This window comes from Macaca fascicularis, chromosome 16 (assembly GCF_037993035.2).
Source record: "Macaca fascicularis isolate 582-1 chromosome 16, T2T-MFA8v1.1".
Taxonomy (NCBI): Eukaryota; Metazoa; Chordata; class Mammalia; order Primates; family Cercopithecidae; genus Macaca; species Macaca fascicularis.
This window is the reverse complement of record NC_088390.1, coordinates 81,557,780-81,576,616: the sequence shown is the minus strand read 5'-3', so window position 1 is coordinate 81,576,616 and position 18,837 is coordinate 81,557,780. Positions and strand designations below refer to the sequence as shown.

At 47.2% G+C, this 18,837-nt stretch overlaps 1 protein-coding gene across 2 annotated transcripts; it reads left to right on the top strand.

The window, feature by feature from the left end:
- The first annotated feature begins 1,544 nt into the window (after window positions 1-1,544).
- SUMO2 (small ubiquitin like modifier 2) lies at window positions 1,545-18,105 on the top strand. Of its 2 annotated transcripts, XM_045376722.3 has the most exons (4): window positions 1,545-1,662; window positions 3,277-3,408; window positions 10,168-10,239; window positions 17,439-18,105. In XM_045376722.3, the coding sequence occupies exons 1-4, from the start codon at window positions 1,642-1,644 to the stop codon at window positions 17,499-17,501; spliced, it is 288 nt and encodes a 95-aa protein (XP_045232657.1). In that variant the 5' UTR covers window positions 1,545-1,641; the 3' UTR covers window positions 17,502-18,105. The 2 variants fall into 2 exon arrangements, with proteins under 2 accessions (XP_045232657.1, XP_065388040.1); XM_065531968.2 differs by lacking the exon at window positions 10,168-10,239.
- Window positions 18,106-18,837: the final 732 nt, after the last annotated feature.

Below are 18,837 nucleotides of genomic sequence, written 5' to 3'. Positions count from 1 at the left end.
CGGAGAGGGAATTGAGTGATAAAAGGATCTTGAAGAAAACCCTAAGGAACAGTTAAGGGAAGGAGTGAGTAAGAAAAAAAAATTGCAGAGAGAACAAAGGACAGGCTAGAGATGAGAGGAAAACCTACCTCCTGCAAAGTTCAAGAGAAAGAGTGACAAACTGAGAAGCATCCTGGATTCAGCAAAGAAGTCTGCGGTGACCTTGTGGAGAGCAGTTTTAGTGGAACTTTGGGGACAGCACCAGATTGCAGTGGGTTGAGGAGTGAGTGGGAGGGGAGGGGTTGGAGACAGCTGGCAGGGACATTTTTTCAAGCTGTTTGGCCAAGAATGGAGAGAGATAGGATGGTAACTTAATAGAATTGAGAGCTTCTTCTTTTTTTTTTTTTTTCTATACTAACGGAGGAGAGGAAGAAAATTCAGGGACAAAAGCAAATAATAAAGCCCAGGGGGAGGAGCAAGATGGAATCCAGTGCACACACTGGATTGTTCTTCTGACAGGAGGGATGCATGTCTGTGTTTTAACTGGATGCAAGGAGGAAATGATTAAATTGGCTGGAAGCTTGATTGTTGGGTAGTTCTCGCTTAAGGATACTGTTTCCTCTTGGAAGATAGGAGATGAGTAAGGAGTTCGTTGAATGAATACACGAACATTTTCCCGTAGCTAGTCAAAGTCTAGGGTTACCAGCAGGACAGAAGAAGACACTGCAGGCCGGGTATGGTGGCTCACGCCTGTAATCCCAGTACTTTGGGAGGCCGAGGCGGGCGGATCACGAGGTCAGAAGACCGAGACCATCCTGGCTAACACGGGGAAACCTTGTCCCTACGAAAAATACAAAAAATTAGCCGGGTGTTGTGGCGTGCGCCTGTAATACCAGCTACTCGGGAGGCTGAGGCAGGAGAATCGCTTGAACCTGGGAGGCAGAGGTTGCTGTGAGCCGAGATCGTGCCCCTGCACTCCAGCCTGGGCAACAGAGCGAGACTCCGTCTCAAAAAAAAAAAAAAAAAGAAGAAGACACTGCATTTGAGGCAAGAGTCCGGTGGGAAGCAGGTTAAGACTGACTGAGAGGAAGTAACCATGGGAGGGCTGCTGGTCCACTGAAAGAGAGAGATTTTTCCAGAACCTCATGCTGGGGCTTTGATTTAGGAATCCCCTTCTTCCTCTAGTCAGTCAGCCTTCCCTGGCCTATGGCTCACGTCTAAAGCCTCGAGCCTCATCGTTCCCACCGAGGACCAGCTGGAAGCCATTTTGATTATGCTCCACCACGAAGGAGGACAATACAGCCCCGCCCAGAGCCAGGCGCGCCCCCGCGGCGGGCCGGGTGCGCGTGTCCGCGCTTCTTCCCGCCGGCCGGGCGGGCGCCTGGCCCAGGACGCGGTGGCGCGGGGCGGGGGGTGGGGGGTGGGGGTGGTTATGTAAGCGTTGCGCGCTCCCGCGAGGCGCCAGCCAATGGGAGGCCCCGGCGGCTCGTGCTCGCGCACGCAGGGTGGGGGGAGGGAGCGCACGACGTGCGCGCACCCTCTCCCTCGTCCACCGCTGCCGCCTCCTTCTTCTGCCGCTCCTGGTGCTGCTTGTGTGCTCGTTTGGTGCGGACCTGGTACCTCTTTTGTGAAGCGGCAGCTGAGGAGACTCCGGCGCTCGCCATGGCCGACGAAAAGCCCAAGGTGAGCTCGGCGCCGGCCCCTTCGCCTCGCCGCGCGGTCGGGGTCAGGGCGCGGGCCGGGGTCCGGCCAGAGCTCGCCGCTGGCTCCCAGCGCCTTCCCGGGCCCCCCACAGGGCCGGCCGCAGCTCAGGCCCCGGCGCTCCGCGCCATTTTCCTCCCTCCCTCTCTTCCTCCCTCCCGCGCCGGAGGAGGCCCCGCCGCTCTCTCCCGCCCCCGGCGGCCTCCGAGTGCGCGCGGGGCGCGAGTTGGGCGGGCAGATCGCGGACGCCCGCGGGCCCACCAGCCCCGAACGGGGATTCTTGGCCCAGCCGACCGGCGCGCGTGAGGAGGGGCGTTAGGGCGCGCGGGGTCTCCACCCTGCGCCGACCCCGCGTCGGGTGTTGCAGTCTCCGAGGCGGCGGGGAGTCCCCTGGGCTTGGGCTTCACCTCTCAGGGGTAGAAACCGCGGGCATCTGGGGACTCCTGCCCGGGGCGGCGGCGGCGGGGCGAGGGTTCGGGGCGAATCAATGGGCTGCTGATGAGCAGGAACCTGGATGCCCGCTGGCCGCCGTACTGGGCCTGGGGGTAGGGGGATTCCCGTGGAGTATTTCCCACTTTAATGGCCTCAGGGACCTGAGGGGGGAGGGGCAGCGGCTTTTCCCTGGGTGCCAACGAACCCCTAATCCGCGAAGACCATGTGGTTTCATGAAGTTGGAGGCACAGGTAGGAGCAGAGAGACTTTGTGCGGCTTAACTTTTGAATGCGGCTTTTGAGGCACCCGAAGACTTCCCGGGAGGACTGGGGGACACCCATCATCGGGGCACACGGGACTTGCTGCTTTTAGTTTGGTGACACCTCCCGCCTCTCGCGCCTTTACTTTCTGAAGCGTTTTAGGGCTACAGCATGCCTTCTACACTCGATTTTGGACAACTTTAGGTTGGGTCGAAATCTACAAGAAACACTTGGGATAAAACTGTGTATTTGACCCATGACAACAAAGGGGAGGGGAGAATAAGTGCTCTTAACCGAAGATAAAAATGAAGCTGCTAATAGAGGAGAACGTAACTGTGGTCCTGAGTATTACCGCTGTTCCGGAGGGAATCGGGATATTCTTCGATTTTTCGTGTGTGTGTTTACTTTAATGGAGATTGGATTTAGGTTATTAAACTGAGTTTGGTAACTTTTTAACGACAACGGTAATGAGTTTTGAATGGCAGGCTGTAGATTTATTGTTTTGTTTCTTGCAGTTGTACTTAAAGTGCTTAGAAAAGAGACTCTTATTTTTAACTTTTTTTGGGGGTAAAATATATATTTTGGGAGTGATATATGCCATTTTAGAAAGTTTAGCTTCAAGAGAACGTTCAATACACTGAATAGGACCCAACTTTAAACATGTATTGTTGTTACTGATAGTATTGCATGTAGGCTTTTCTGTATCTGACAGCTATCTAATACTGTTGCTGCAGGATTTCTCCTCTTTCACATTGATTTCAGCAGCTGAAAACAGCCGTATGCCGTTTTAGCATACCGTATGAGAAACCTGTTGATTTTTGAAGCAACTTAGGGCTGCTGCTGCTTTATAAAAGTGTGTGTTGATCACATTTCCCAAATTATACTTTTATTTTTCTTTTAACAGGAAGGAGTCAAGACTGAGAACAACGATCATATTAATTTGAAGGTGGCGGGGCAGGATGGTTCTGTGGTGCAGTTTAAGATTAAGAGGCATACACCACTTAGTAAACTAATGAAAGCCTATTGTGAACGACAGGTGAGGAATTCATATGTGTACTTCCACTGAATAAAACTATTTTTAAAAATCTTATTTTCATGGGAACAAAAACTAGCCTGGCATAATACTACAGTGACTTTTTGATGGGATGAATATGCACTTGTACTTGGCATGTCAGTTTTATCGTGCACTTGGTAGCTTGCTCATGAAAACCCTTAGGATGATTTGCTTAGTATTATATGTGGTTCCAGTCCTGTGCCAGAAATCCATCAAATTGTATTTACAATACTTGTTTTTTGTTTTTTTTTTTAACCAAGGAAATGTAATTTTATGTTTATAAGAAAGTAAGAGTGAACTTGGTAAAATTACTTAAGAGTCTTTTATTATTTTATTTTATTTTTTTGAGACGGAGTTTCATTCTTGTTGCTCAAGCTGAAGTACAGTGGCGTGAGCTCAGCTCACTGCAACTTCCACTTCCCGGGTTCAAGCAGTTTTCCTGCCTCAGCCTCCTGAGTAGCTGGGATTACAGGTACCTGCCACCACGCTTGGCCAATTTTTTTTAGTATTTTTGGTAGAGATGGGGTTTCATCATATTGGCTAGGCTTGTCTCAAACTCCTGACCTCAGGTGATCCACCCGCCTCGGTCTTCCAAAGTGCTGGGATTACAAGCATGAGCCACTGCGCCAGACCAAGAAGTCTTTTTTTTTTTTTTTTTTTTTTTGAGATGGGAGTCTTGCCGTATTTTTTTAAGCTAGAACTTATCTACCTTGTAAATCGTGGGGGTTTTTTTGTTTTTTTTTGTTTTTTTTTTGACAGAATCTTGTTCTATTGCCCAGGCTGGAGTGCAGTGGTTCAATCTCTGCTCACTGCAACCTCTGCCTCCTGAGTTGAAGCTATTCTTTTTTTTTTTTTTTTCTTTTCCCCCCGAGACGGAGTCTTGCTCTGTCGCCCAGGCTGGACTGCAGTGGCCAGATCTCAGCTCACTGCAAGCTCCATCTCCCGGGTTTATGCCCTTCTCCTGCCTCAGCCTCCCGAGTAGCTGGGACTACAGGCGCCCACCACCATGCCTGGCTAGTTTTTTGTATTTTTTTTTTAGTAGAGACGGGGTTTCACCGTGTTAGCCAGAATGGTCTCGATCTGACCTCGTGATCCGCCCATCTCAGCCTCCCAAAGTGCTGGGATTACAGGCTTGAGCCACCGTGCCCGGCCAAGTTGAAGCTATTCTTATGCCTCAGCCTCCTGAGTAGCTGGGATTTCAGGCGTGCGCCGCCATGCCCAGCTAATTTTGTATTTTTGGTAGACCTAACCTCAACTCCTGACCTCAAGTGATCCGCCCACCTTGGCCTCTCAAAGTGCTGGGATTACAGGCGTGGGCCACTGTGCCTGGCCCCTTCAGATTGTTCTAAACAGCTTCAAAGTAGAATAAGGCTTAAACCTATGTAAGTTGGGAAATTGAGTTTGAGTTGATACTTGAAAGATCAGTGAAAATAAAAACTTCCTTTAGGCCTGGTGCAATGGCTCACATCTGTAATCCCAGCACTTTGGGAGACTGAGGCGGGTGGATCACTTGAGATCAGCCTGGCCACCACAGCAAAATACCATTTCTACAAAAAATACAAAAAAATTAGCTGTGCATGATGGTACACGCCCATAATCCCACCTACTCCCGAGGCTGAAGCTGAGAATCCCTTGAACCTGGGAGGTGGAGGCTGCCGTGAGCCAAGATCACACCACTGCACTCTAGCCTGGGTGATGGAGCAAGAGCATTTCAAAGGAAAAGAAAAAAGAAACTTTAGAATGTTTGAAGTATTTTTATGCTTAGTGTATTTACAATGTAATAAGAAAATACTATGCTCATAATTCTTCATATGTAAACCTTCTTTTTGTAGTTCCTTGTGAAGATACTATCTTTTTTTTTTTTTTTTGAGACAGAGTCTCGCTCTGTTGTCCAGGATGGAGTGCAGTGGTGCGATCTTGACTCACTGCATCCTCTGCCTCCCGGGACCAAGCAATTCTCCTGTCTCAGCCTCCCGAGTAGCTGGGACTACGGGCGCAGGCCACCACGCCCAGCTAATTTTTGTATTTTCAGCGAGATGGGGTTTTACCATATTGGTCAGACTGGTCTTGAACTCCTGACCTCAGGTGATCCACCTACCTCGGCCTCCCAAAATGCTGGGATTACAGGCGTGAGCCACTGTGCCCGGCAGTATACCATATACTCTTATTTGAATAATTTTGCTGAAATTACCCTACATGAACTTACGAATTGTGCTAAATAATTTATCCACTGGTATCTTCTATATTTGAACACTAGTGCCCCTTCAGGATACAGGGGAATTTTAAATGGTAATCCTTTTGGAGAACTTCTGTAGCAAAACTGCATACAAAATGGAAAATCATAGACTAGGCATGGTAATCCAGCACTTTGGGAGGCCAAGGCTGGAAGACCAGTCTGGACAGCATAGTAAGACCTCATCTTTTTTGTTGTTGTTGTTTTGAGATGGAGTTTTGCTCTTACTGCCCAGGCTAGAGTGCAGTGGCGCAATCTCAGCTCACTGCAACCTCCGCCTTCCAGTTTCAAGCGATTCTTCTGCCTCAGCCTCCCAAATTGCTGGGATTACAGGCGCCCACCACCACGCCCAGCTATTTTTTTGTATGTTTTTAGTAGAGATGGGGTTTCACCATGTTGGTCAGGCTGGTCTCAAACTGCTGACCTCGTGATCCAACTGCCTCGGCCTCCCAAAGTGCTGGGATTACAGGCATGAGCCACCGTGCCTGGCCCAGACCTCATCTCTTAAAAAAAAAATTAGCTGGGTGTGGTGGCACACACCTGTAGGCCAGGCTATTTCAGTGACAGAGGTGGGAGAATTGTTAGAGCTTGGCAGGTCTAGGCTGCAGTGAGCTATGATCTCATCACTGTACTCCGGTATGGGTGACAGAGTGAGACCCTGTCTCAAAACCACAAACAGAATCATGCTTCACTTTGGTGGTTTTTAACAGTATTTTCTTTTTTTCTTTTTTTTTTTTTTTTTTTGAGACAGAGTCTCACACTGTCGCCCAGGCTGGAGTGCAGTGGTGAGATCTCAGCTCACTGCAATCTCTGCCTCCCGGGTTCAAGCAATTCTCCTGCCTCAGCCTCCTGAGTAGCTGGGACTACAGGTGTGCGCCACCACGCCCGGCTACTTTTTGTATTTTTCCTAGAGACGGGGTTTCACAATATTCGCCAGGATGATCTCGATCTCTTGACCTCGTGATCCGCCTGCCTCAGCCTCCCAAAGTGCTGGGATTACAGGCGTGAGTCACTGGTGCCGGCCTTGAACACTATTCTTATGCATATCTTATTTAACTTTTCTGCAATTGCAAAATTTTGCCTTTTTTTTTTTTTTTTTTTAAGACACTGTTTTGCCTTGTTGCCCATGGTGAAGTGTATTGGCAGGATTATTTATGATCATGGCTCACTGCATCCTCTGACTCCCAGGCTCAAGCAGTCCTCCCACCTCAGGCTCCCAGGTAGCTGGGACTATAGGCTTGTGCCACTGTGCAATTCTTTCTTTTTTTTTTGAGACGGAGTCTCGCTCTGTTGCCCAGGCTGGAGTGCAGTGACATAATCTCAGCTCACTGCAACTTCCACCTCCGAGTTCAGGCAATTCTCCTGCCTCAGCCTCCTGAGTAGGTGGGATTATAGGAACCTACCACCACACTTGGCTAATTTTTGTATTTTTAGTAGAAATGAGGTTTTACCATGTTCGCCAGGCTGCTCTCGAACTCCTGAGCTCAGGTAATCCACCCACCTCGCCACCTTGGCCTCCCAGTGTAATCCCATGCTGGGATTAGGATGCAGTTTCCCTCTTGTTGCTGAGGCTAGAATGCAATGGCGCAATCTAGGCTTACTGGAACTTCTGCCTCCCAGGTTCAAGTGATTCTCCTGCCTCAGCCTCACAAGTAGCTGGGGTTACAGGCATGCACCACCGCGCCTGGCTAATTTTGTATTTTTGGTAGAGACGGGGCTTCACCATGTTGATCAGGTTGGCTGGTCTCAAACTCCTGACCTCAGGTGATCCACCTGCCTTGGCCTCCCAAAATGTTGGGATTACAGGCATGAGCCGCTGCACCTGGCCACCATGCAAATTTTTAAATTTTTTTTGAGATGGAGTCTTGCTCTGTTGCCCAGGCTGTAATGCAGTGGCATGATCTCAGCTCACCGCAACCTCTGCCTCCTGGGTTCAAGCGATTCTCCTGCCTCAGCCTCTTGAATAACTGGGATTACGGTACCTGCCACCTTGCCTGGCTAATTTTTTGTATTTTTATTTGTTTATTTATTAAAATTTTTTTTTCAGACAGTCTCACTCTGTCGCCCAGGCAATGGCACAATCTCGGCTCACTGCAACCTCCACCTCCCAGGTTCATGCAATTTCCCCCCCTCAACCTCTGGCTGGAGTAGCTGGGACTACAGACGTGTGTCATCGTGCTCAATTTTTGTATTTTTAGTAGACAGGGTTTCACCACATTGGACAGACTGGTCTCTTAACTCCTGACCTCAGGTGATCTTCCACCTCAGTTTCCCAAGGTATTGGGATTACAGGCGTGAGCCACCACACTTGGCCTTCGTTTTTAAGTAGATTATGGTTATGTAATGTTTTTCATCCCTTTTATTTCACTGATACTTAATGAGCAGCACCTACTATGTGCAAGGAATAGACTGTAAGTAAAACAGTCTAGGTTCCTATACTTCCTGAAGAGTGTTTTCTAGTAGGACGATAAGTAATTACAGATTTGGGTAAGTATTAAAGGAAATTAAAAAGCAGGTGCTTTTTTAAAGCTATTCCAGGTAGTTCAAGGGTATAGGTTGTGGCATTTTAGGTCGATTTTGTTGTTGTTATTGTTGTTATTGAGACGGAGTCTGGTCTGTCACCCAGGCTGGAGTGCTATGGCATGATCTAGGCTCACTGTAAACTCTGCCTCCTAGGTTCAAGCGATCCTCCTGCCTCAGCCTCCCGAATACCTGGGATTACAGGTGTGCGCCACTACGCGCAGCTAATTTTTGTATTTTTAGTAGAGGTGGGGTTTCACCACGTTGGCCAGGCTGGTCTTGAACTCCTTAACTCAGATGATCCACTTTGGCCTCCTGAAGCATTGGAATTACACCGTGAGCCCGCGAGCTCTGCCTGGAAAGTCTTTAAATGGGCTTTTTTTTTTTCTTTAAATTTCCTGTCAGTGGCTGGGTGGGGGATCACGAGGTCAGGAGATTGAGACCATCCTGGCTAACATGGTGAAACCCTATCTCTACTAAAATACAAAAAATTAGCCCAGCATGGTGGCATGAGCCCGTAGTCCCAGCTACTCAGGAAGCTGAGGCAGGAAAGTTGCTTGAACTCCAGTGGTGGATATTGCATTGAGCTGAGATTGCACTACTTGCACTCCAGCCTGGGCGACAGAGTGAGACTTGTCTCAAAAAAAACAAAAACAAAAAAATTCATTTCAGTGTCTAACTCATTTAAATGCATATTTGTCTCAAGGTATGTTTTATTTAACATAGTAGCTGTGTCTGAAAAGCAGTAAAGCTTTTTAAAAGAATGACTTACTGGCCAGGCACAGTGGCTCACACCTGTAATCCCAGCATTTTGGGAGGTTGAGGTGAGTGGATCACTTGGGGTCAGGAGTTCGAGACCAGCCTGGCCAAAATGGTGAAACCCCATCTCTACTAAAAACACAAAAATTAGCTAGGCATGGTTAGCTCTGCGTGGTGGCGGGCACCTGTAATTCCAGCTACTCGGGAGACTGAGGCAGGAGAATTGCTTGAACCCGGGAGGCGGAGGTTGCAGTGAGCCAAGATCGTACCACTGCACTCCAGCCTGGGCGGCAGAGCAAAACTCTGTCTTAAAAAACAAACAAACAGGCTAGGCGCGGTGGCTCACACCTGTAATCCCAGCACTTTAGGAGGCTGAGGCGGGCGGATCACAAGGTCAGGAGATCGAGACGATCCTGGCTACCATGGTGAAACCCCGTCTCTACTAAAAATGCAAAAAATTAGCCGGGCGTGGTGGCGGGCGCCTGTAATCCCAGCTACTCGGGAGGCAGAGGCAGGAGAATGGCATGAACCCGGGAGGCGGAGCTTTCAGTGAGCCAAGATCGTGCCCCTGCACTCCAGCCTGGGCGACTGAGCGAGACTGTGTCTCAAACAACAACAACAACAACAACAAACAGGCGGCTTATGCCTGTAATCCCAGCACTTTGGGAGGCTGAGGTGGTCAGATCACCTGAGGTCAGGAGTTCGAGACCAGCCTGGCCAACATAGCAAAACCCTGTCTACTAAAAAATACGAAAATTAGCCAGTCGTGGTGGCACGTGCCTAGTCCCAGCTGATCAGGAGGCCGAGGCGGATGGATCACCTGAGGTTAGGAGTTCAAGACCAGCCTGGCCAACGTGGTGAAACCCAGTCTCTACTAAAACTACAAAAATTAGCCGGTTGTTGTGGCAGGGGCCTGTAGTCCCAGCTACTCTTGGGAGACTAAGGCAGGAGAATCGCTTGAACCAGGAGGTGGAGGTTACCTTGAGCCAAGATCACGCCACTGCACTTCAGCCTTGACAACAGAGCAAAACTCTGTCTCAAAAAAAAAAAAAAAAAAGAAAATGAGAATCACCCCAAATCTTTTTATTTATAGGGTATGTTAACATGTTGGCGATTGTTTATTTAGCTATTTCTTTAATATAGTCATGGCTAAATATGCATGTACTTTTATCTAAATAGAATTCTGTTTCTCTTAATGCCATTTATTGCTTTTAAATTCTCTCGTTCAGGGATTGTCAATGAGGCAGATCAGATTCCGATTCGACGGGCAACCAATCAATGAAACAGACACACCTGCACAGGTAAAAAATCTCTCCTAATTAGAAAAATTACCATTTGTAATTTTTTGAACAGCTATGTTTATGAATTTGAACGTTGAGACACTGGAGTATAGTTCTTGTAGAGTTCAGAGCTTTGGGAAGTATGACCAAAGGGGAACAGAAAGGAAAATAGGAATAGGCTCGGGAAATGCCAATGGTTGTTATTCATTTATTTTTAATTTTAATTTTTTTTTAGGGATAGGGCTTCTCTGTTGCGTGGGTTGAAGTGTAGTGGCCTCATTATAGCTCACTTCATCCTTGGCCTTCCAAAGTGATGGGATTATAGGCGCAAATCAATGTTCCCAACCCCACCAGTGGTTTGTGTTTGTTTTTTGTTTGTTTGTTTTTTTGTGACAGAGTCTCCATCGCTCAGGCTGGAGTGCAGTGGCACGATCTTGGGTCACTGCAGCTGTCACCTCCTGTGCTTAAGCCTTTCTCCTGCCTCAGCCTCCCGGAGTAGCTGGGATTACAGGCATGCACCACTGCACCCAGCTAGTTTTTGTAGTTTTGGTAGGGATAGGGTTTCACCATGTTGGCCAGACTGGTCTTGAACTCCTGACCACAAGTGATCCACCTGCCTCGGCCTTCCAGAGTGTTGGGATTACAGGTGTGAGCCACCGCACCCAGCCAAATCCTCACCATTTTAGTTCTACATGCTGAATTGAAATTCTCGGCCAGGCGCGGTGGCTCACGCCTGTAATCCCAGCACTTTGGGAGGCCGAGGCGGGCGGATCACGAGGTCAGGAGATCGAGACCATCCTGTCTAACACGGTGAAACCCCGTCTCTACTAAAAATACAAAAAATGAGCCAAGTGTGGGGGCGTGCTACTATAGTCCCAGCTGCTGGGGAGGCTGAGGCAGGAGAATGGTGCGAACCTGGGAGGCGGAGCTTGCGGTGAGCCGAGTTCGCGCCACTGCACTCCAGTCTGGACAACAGTGAGACTCTGTCTCTAAAAAAAAAAAAAAAAATTCTCTTTTACGTGTCTTCATGAATGAAAGGGAACTAATGGCCCTAACTGCCGCGTTCCATAGCTTTGTTTGACAGGGGGAGCCCCTGATGATATATTTTCCAAACCCTTACTACAAAACGTGATGCTCTCTGATCCTTTAACTCTCTTTACATACTACTTCATTTTGTTCTGTCACTTTCTGTAGGATCAGCTGGATTGTCTTCTGTGGCAGAAGCTCTTTGTTTCTTTTTACCCTCTCAAAGTTCCATTAAAGATTTCCAGTTTTGGCTTAGCAAGATGGCTCATGAGAGCCATTGTCAAGATTACAAAGTGCTTGTAATGCCAGCACTGTGAGACCAAGGTGGGCGGAGCACTTGAGTCCAGGATTTCAAGACCAGCCTGGGCAACATGGCAAAACCTTGTCTTTACAAAAAAATAAAAAATTTGCCAGGGAGTGGTGGTTCGTGCCTGTAGTACCAGCTACTTCTTAGGTTGAGGTGGAAGAATTGCTTGAGCCCAGGAAGTGGAGGCTGCAGTGAACCAAGATGGCGCCACTGCACACCAGTCTGGGTAACAAAGTGAGGCCCTCTCTCAAAAAAAAAAAAAAAACTTCCAGTCTTGTCCTGACTTGGTGGCTCACGCCTGTAATCCTAGCACTTTATGAAACTGTCACAGGCAGGAGGGTGGCTTCAGGCCAGGAGTTTGAGACCAGCCTGGGCAACATAGCAAGACCCAGTCTCTACAGGGAAAAAAAAAGAAAAAAGAGCTGGGCATGGTAGCATGTGTCTGTAGTCCCAGCTACTTGGGAAGTTTAGTGGAAGGGGTGCTTGAGTCCAGGAGTTTCAGGCTGCAGTGAGTTATGATCGTACTATGGCACTCTAGCCTGGGTAATAGACCAAGACTGTCTCGAAAATAGAAGATTTACAGTTTTTGAAAAATATTTTAAAATGTTGTGATAGTAGAAATTTAAATTGGATCCCATGTACTTCTGAATTTCAACTTTATCACCCAGTAAAAACTAGAAAATGATAAATGTGGCATGAAGCAGCACATCCAGATTGTAGTTTTTTTTTTTTTTTTTTTTTTTTTTTTGAGACGGAGTCTCGCTCTGTCGCCCAGCCCAGGCTGGAGTGCAGTGGCGCGATCTCGGCTCACTGCAAGCTCCGCCTCCCGGGTTCACGCCATTCTCCTGCCTCAGCCTCCCGAGTAGCTGGGACTACAGGCGCCCACAACCGCGCCCGGCTAATTTTTTGTATTTTTAGTAGAGACGAGGTTTCACTGTGGTCTCGATCTCCTGACCTTGTGATCCGCCCGCCTCGGCCTCCCAAAGTGCTGGGATTACAGGCGTGAGCCACCGCGCCCGGCCCAGATTGTAGTTTTGTTGATAATCTTTGAAAATTGGAAAAGCCCATGAGGTGTACTGAAAAGAAGAATATTTTGAAGAAATTTCAACTGGTGACAGTCTCTAAAAAGGAATTATGGGCTGGGCACACTGGCTCACACCTATAATCCTAGCACTTTGGGAGGCTGAGGCAGGCAGATCGCTTGAGGTCAGGAGTTTGAGACCAGCCTGGACAATATGGTGAAACCCTATGTCTGCCAAGCAATACAAAAATTAGCCAGGCATCGCCGGGCACAGTGGCTCATGCCTGTGGTCCCAGCACTTTGGGAGGCCGAGGCGGGTGGATCACCTGAGGTTGGGAGTTCAAGATCACCTTGACCAACATGGGGAAAAACGCTGTCGCTACTAAAAATACAAAATTAGCTGGATGTGGCGGCCTGTAATCCCAGCTGCTCAGGAGGCTGAGGCAGGAGAATCGCTTGAACCCAGGAGGCAGAGGTTGTGATGAGCTGGAGATTGCGCCATTGCATTCCAGCCTGGGCAACAAGAGCGAAATTCCATCTCAAAAAATATATATATATATTAGCCAGGCATGGTGGTGCATGCCTGTAGTCCCAGCTACTCAGGAGGCTGAGGCGGGAGAATCACTTGAACCCGGGAGGCGGAGGTTGAAGCACAGAGATCGTGCCATTGCACTCCAGCCTGGGTAACAGCCCCTGTCTCAAAAAGAAAAAAAATTGGCCGGGCGCAGTGGCTCTAGCCTGTAATCCCAGCACTTTGGGAGGCCGAAGGGCGAATCACGAGGTCAGGAGATCGAGACCATCCTGGCTAACACGGTGAAACCCCGTCTCTACTAAAAAATACAAAAAACTAGCTGGGCGAGGTGGCAGGCGCCTGTAGTCCCAGCTACTCGGGAGGCTGAGGCAGGAGAATAGCGTAAACTTGGGAGGCGGAGCTTGCAGTGAGCTGAGATCTGGCCACTGCACTCTAGCCCGGGCCACAGAGCGAGACTCTGTCTCAAAAAAAAAAAAAAAAAAAATTTAAAAGGCTGGGCACAGTGGCTCACCACTGTAATCACCACTTTGGGAGGCAGAGGCGGGTTGATCACCTGAGGTCAGGAATTCAAGACCAGCCTGGCCAATGTGGCAAAACTACCCTGTCTCTACTAAAAATACAAAAATTAGCCAGGCATGGTGGTGCTCACCTGTAATCCCATCCCAGCTACTCGGGAGGCTGAGCCAGGAGAATCTGGGTGGGGGGAAGGTGTTGGGGGGGTAGACAGGCCGAGGTTGCAGTGAGTGGAGGTCATGCCACTTCACTCTAGCCTGGGTGAGAGTGAAACGCCCATCTCAAAAAAAAAAAAAAAGCGCAATTATGGTATATAGCCACAAGGAGGAGCTAAATTCTGTTGATAAATGAGGCTGGAACAGGAACTTCATTTTTTAAAGGCATTTAAAGTTTCACTGTAAAACTTCACATTTGGATAATTTTGTTTTAGTAGATAGATGACAGGCTTGTTTGGTTTTAAAAGAAATATGCCAGGCGCAGTGGCTCATGCCTGTAATCTCAGCACTTTGGGAGGCCAAGGTGGGCAGATGTCGGGAGATCGAGACCACCCCGGTGAAACTCCATCTCTACTAAAAATACAAAAATTAGCCGGGCGAGGTGGTGGGCGCCTGTAGTCCCAGCTGCTGGGAAGGCTGAGGCAGGAGAATGGCGTGAACCCGGAAGGCGGAGCTTGCAGTGAGCCGAGGTCGCACCACTGCACTCCAGCCTGGGCGACAGAGCTAGACTGTCTCAAAAAAAAAAAAAAAAAGAAGTAGTAAAAAGTATCCATTGTGCTATACTCTCAGTTATTAGAATGTATTTCCTCTCTAAGCCCTCCTTACCCACCAGTAAAACGGGATTATCTGCTATACTAGTTACAAATATTAAACAAGCAGTTATTTGTTTGGATCTGTGACCTTGAGGCATTTAAAAATCTTCAGGTTGACTTTGCAATTAATTTTACTTCATTTTGAAGAATTTGGAATTGATTCGTTTTAGAATTGTTCTCCCAATATTTTTTGATAACAGGATTGTGATAAATTAAAACATCTTAGCAGGCCTCCTGCCTGCCCCCGCCTCCCCAACTTTTTTTTATTTTTTTTATTTTTCAAGACAGTCTTGCTCTGTCTCCCAGACTGGAGTGGTGGCATGATCGCGGCTCACTGCAACCTCCGCTTCCTGAGTTCAAGTGATTATCCTGCCTCAGCCTCCCGATTAGCTGGGATTTACAGGCACCCACCACGATGCCTGGCTAATTTTGTTTTTGTTTTATTTATTTATTTTTTTGTATTGACGGAGTCAATACAAAATTAGCTGGGCACGGTGGCGCATGCCTGTAATCCCAAGTGCTTGGGAGGCTGAGGCAGGAGAATTGCTTGACCCGGGAGGCAGAGGTTGCAGTGAGCCGAGATTACACCATTGCACTCCACCCTGGGCAACAACAGCAAAACTCCGTCGCAAGAAAAAAAAAAAAAAACAAATTTAGTCATACAATAAGCGGCTTTGCTCCTTGGGGTGTACTTTTTTTTTTTTTTTAACTGCTCCTTACAAAGCATGGCTAACTTATATATAGTCAGTGCACCCAGAGTTGGCTGCTGCTTAGTTTTAAAATTGTGTTTTTAGCCTAACACTGTATCTACTGTATCTTAAAGATATTTTCACTTCTGTACATGAAAATCTATGTATTTTTTAACGGCTATATGGTATTTAATATCTGAGCATACTATGTTTTATTAGTTTGGGTTTTTTTTTGTTTTTTTTGTTTTTTTTTTGACACGGAGTCTCCCACTGTCACCCAGGCTGGAGTGCAGTGGCACAATCTCGGCTCACTGCAACCTCTGCCTCCAAAGTTCAAGCGATTCTCCTGCCTCGGCCTCCCGAGTGGCTGGGATTACAGACGCCTGCCACCACGCCCAGCTAATTTTTTGTATTTTTAGTAGAGATGGGGTTTCACTATTTTAGCCAGGCTGGTCTTGAATGCCTGACCTCGTGATCCACCTGCCTCGGCATCCCAAAGTGTTGGGATTACAGGTGTTAGCCACGGTGCCCAGCCTGGGTTTTTTTTTTCTTTTTGAGACAGAGTCTTGCTCTGTTGCCAGGCTGGAGTTCAGTGGGGCACTCATGGCTCACTGTAACCTCCACCTCATGGGTTCAACTGATTCTCCTGCCTCAGCCTCCTGAGTAGCTGGGACTACAGGCGTGTGCCACCACGGCCAGCTGATTTTTGTATTTTTGATAGAAACGGAGTTTCACCATGTTGGCCAGATGGGTTTGACCTGTTGACCTTGTGATCCGCCCACCTTGGCCTCCCAGAGTTTTGGGACTACAGGTGTGAGCCCTGGCACCCGGCCTAATTTGGGTTTTTATTGAGATTTATTTTCAGTCTTTGCTGAACAGTGCAGCGAGATTCTTTAAACATATCACCCTTCTGTGGACCCTCGACACACACATATTTAGCTTTGATTTAATTTTTTTTGAGGCAGAGTTTCTCTCTCGTCACATACAATGGCATGATCTTGGCTCACTGCAACTTCAACCTCCCGGGTTCAAGTGATTCTCCTGCCTCAGCCTCCCAAGTAGCTGGGATTACAGGCGTGCGGCACCATGCCCAGCTATTTTTTCTTTTTCTTTTTTTGTATTTTTAGTAGGGACTGAGTTTCACCATTTTGGCCAGGCTAGTCTCGCACTCCTGACCTCAGGTGATCTGCCTGCCTCAGCGTCTCTCTCTTTTTTTTTTTTTTTGAGACCAAGTCTTGCTCTGTCACCCAGGTTGGAGTTCAGTGGCACGATATTGGCTCACCACAACCTCTGCTTGCTGGATTCAAGCAATTCTCCTGCCTCAGCCTCCCAAATAGCTGGGATTACAGGCACATGCCACCCTGCCCGGCTAATTTTTAAAATATTTTTAGTAGGGATGGGGTTTTACCAGGTTGGCCAGGCTGGTCTTGAACTCCTGACCTCAGGTGATCCGCCCGCCTCAGCCTCCCAAAGTGTTCGGATTACAGGAGTGAGCCATTGTGCCTGGCCCCTGCCTTTTTTTCTCTTTTTTTGATACAGGGTCTTTCGCTTTGTCACTCAGGCTGGAGTGAGCTGGTGTGGTCACAGTTCACTGCAGCCTTATCTTATGGGCTCAATTGATCCTCCCACCTTGGCTTCCTGAGTAGCTGGGAGTATGGACGTGTGTCACCGTGGCTGGCTAATTTTTTTTTTTTTACTTTTTTTTGTAGAGATGTTGTCTCTCTCTCTGTTGCCCAGGCTGGTCTAGGTCTCCTGGGCTCAAGCAGTCCTCCAATGTTGGCCTCTAATAGTACTGGGATTACAGGCATGAGCCACCGCACCTGGATAATATTCTGCTTTTTACTCAAAAACTAAGTTTTGGCTGGGCGCAGTGGCTCACGCCTGTAATCCCAGCACTTTGGGAGGCCCCGTCTCTACTAAAAATACAAAAAAACTAGCTGGGCATGGCGGTGGATGCCTGTAATCTCAGCTACTTGGGAGACTGAGGCAGGAGTATTGCTTGAACCTGAGGGATGGAGGTTGCAGTGAGCTGAGATCACGCCACTGCCCTCCAGCCTGGGTGACAGAAATCTTGTCTCCAAAAAAAAAAAAGAAAAAAAAACACACATAACAAGTTAAGTTTTATCTAATAGTCATAAAAAAGGAAGCCAAGTAAAAAATTACTTAAACCAAGTGTGTTGATACATTAAGCTATGAGACATCTAAAATAATGAAACTTGGAACTCAGTGGAACATGTACATGTTTTCAGCATACTTAAACCTGAAAATCATTAATTTTCAGAACTTAATCAGTGCTCTTACATTTGTTTTTTCTTTTATGCTAGTTGGAAATGGAGGATGAAGATACAATTGATGTGTTCCAACAGCAGACGGGAGGTGTCTACTGAAAAGGGAACCTGCTTCTTTACTCCAGAACTCTGTTCTTTAAAGACCAAGATTACATTCTCAATTAGAAAACTGCAATTTGGTTCCACCACATCCTGACTACTACCGTATAGTTTTCTCTATTCTTTCATTTCCCCCTTCCCCATTCCTTTATTGTACATAAAGTAACTGGTATATGTGCACAAGCATATTGCATTTTTTTTTTTTTTTTTTAACTAAACAGCCAATGGTATGTTTTAATTGACATCAAGTGGAGACGGGATGGGGAAAAATACTGATTCTGTGAAAATACCCCCTTTCTCCATTAGTGGCATGCTCATTCAGCTCTTATCTTTATATTCCAGTAAGTTATTTTGCTCTCACTGTTTTAACAAAAACACACATCATAAAAATCCTTGCATACCTTGTTCAATTGGAGAATTTTAATGTTTTTCATTTATCATTGTAAAACCAAGGACAATTTTATAACTTTTTTGTACGTAGCTGTTACATGTAGGGCAATCTGTCTTTAAGTAGGGATAAATTACTCTAAAACAAAAAAGAATCTTAGATAGTTTTCCCTTCCAGTCAAGCGTCTTGTTGTTTAAATAAACTTCTTGTTTAAAATGAGCTGTTTTCTTTATTCTGAGAAATATTAAATAGAAAATTGAGGCTTAGAAAAAACACATAAATAGGCCTGCTTAGAAGTAACATTTCAAGAAGGTAATAAAGCTACTTGGTGTTTCTGACAGACTTGATACTAATGTGAAACAAAGAATAACAGTTTTATAAATATCACCTTGTTCCAAAAGTTTCTCTAGGTCCCATGTTAATATGCAAATATACTAGCAGAAAAATTGGGCCATAGTATTGTGGATTTCTAAGTATTTTCTGTATATTAAGTGAGGCACAGAATGTAGGGTATAGGGTAGCACACGTGGCAAGGAAAAAGTTGTGATTTGCCTTTGTTGCTGATAAAACTGAACCATTCTAGCCCTCACTTAAATAAGTAAATACTCCCTAACCTAAAATAAAACTTTTCTTTTTTTTTTTTTTTTTTTTTGAGACAGAGTCTCGCTCTGCCGCCCAGGCTGGAGTGCAGTGGCCGAATCTCAGCTCACTGCAAGCTCCGCCTCCCGGGTTCACGCCATTCTCCTGCCTCAGCCTCCCGAGTAGCTGGGACTACAGGCGCCCGCCACCACGCCCGGCTAGTTTTTTGTATTTTTTAGTAGAGACGGGGTTTCACCGTGTTAGCCAGGATGGTCTCGATCTCCTGACCTCGTGATCCACCCGTCTCGGCCTCCCAAAGTGCTGGGATTTACAGGCTTGAGCCACCGCGCCCGGCAAAATAAAAGTTTT

Bases quoted from the DNA above. Each gene is read 5' to 3' on its own strand.
- SUMO2 (XM_045376722.3), top strand. From the start codon at position 1,642: ATGGCCGACGAAAAGCCCAAG. The intron at 1,663-3,276 runs GTGAGCTCGGCG...TTCTTTTAACAG, and splicing joins TGGCCGACGAAAAGCCCAAG to GAAGGAGTCAAGACTGAGAA. The intron at 10,240-17,438 runs GTAAAAAATCTC...CTTTTATGCTAG, and splicing joins AAACAGACACACCTGCACAG to TTGGAAATGGAGGATGAAGA.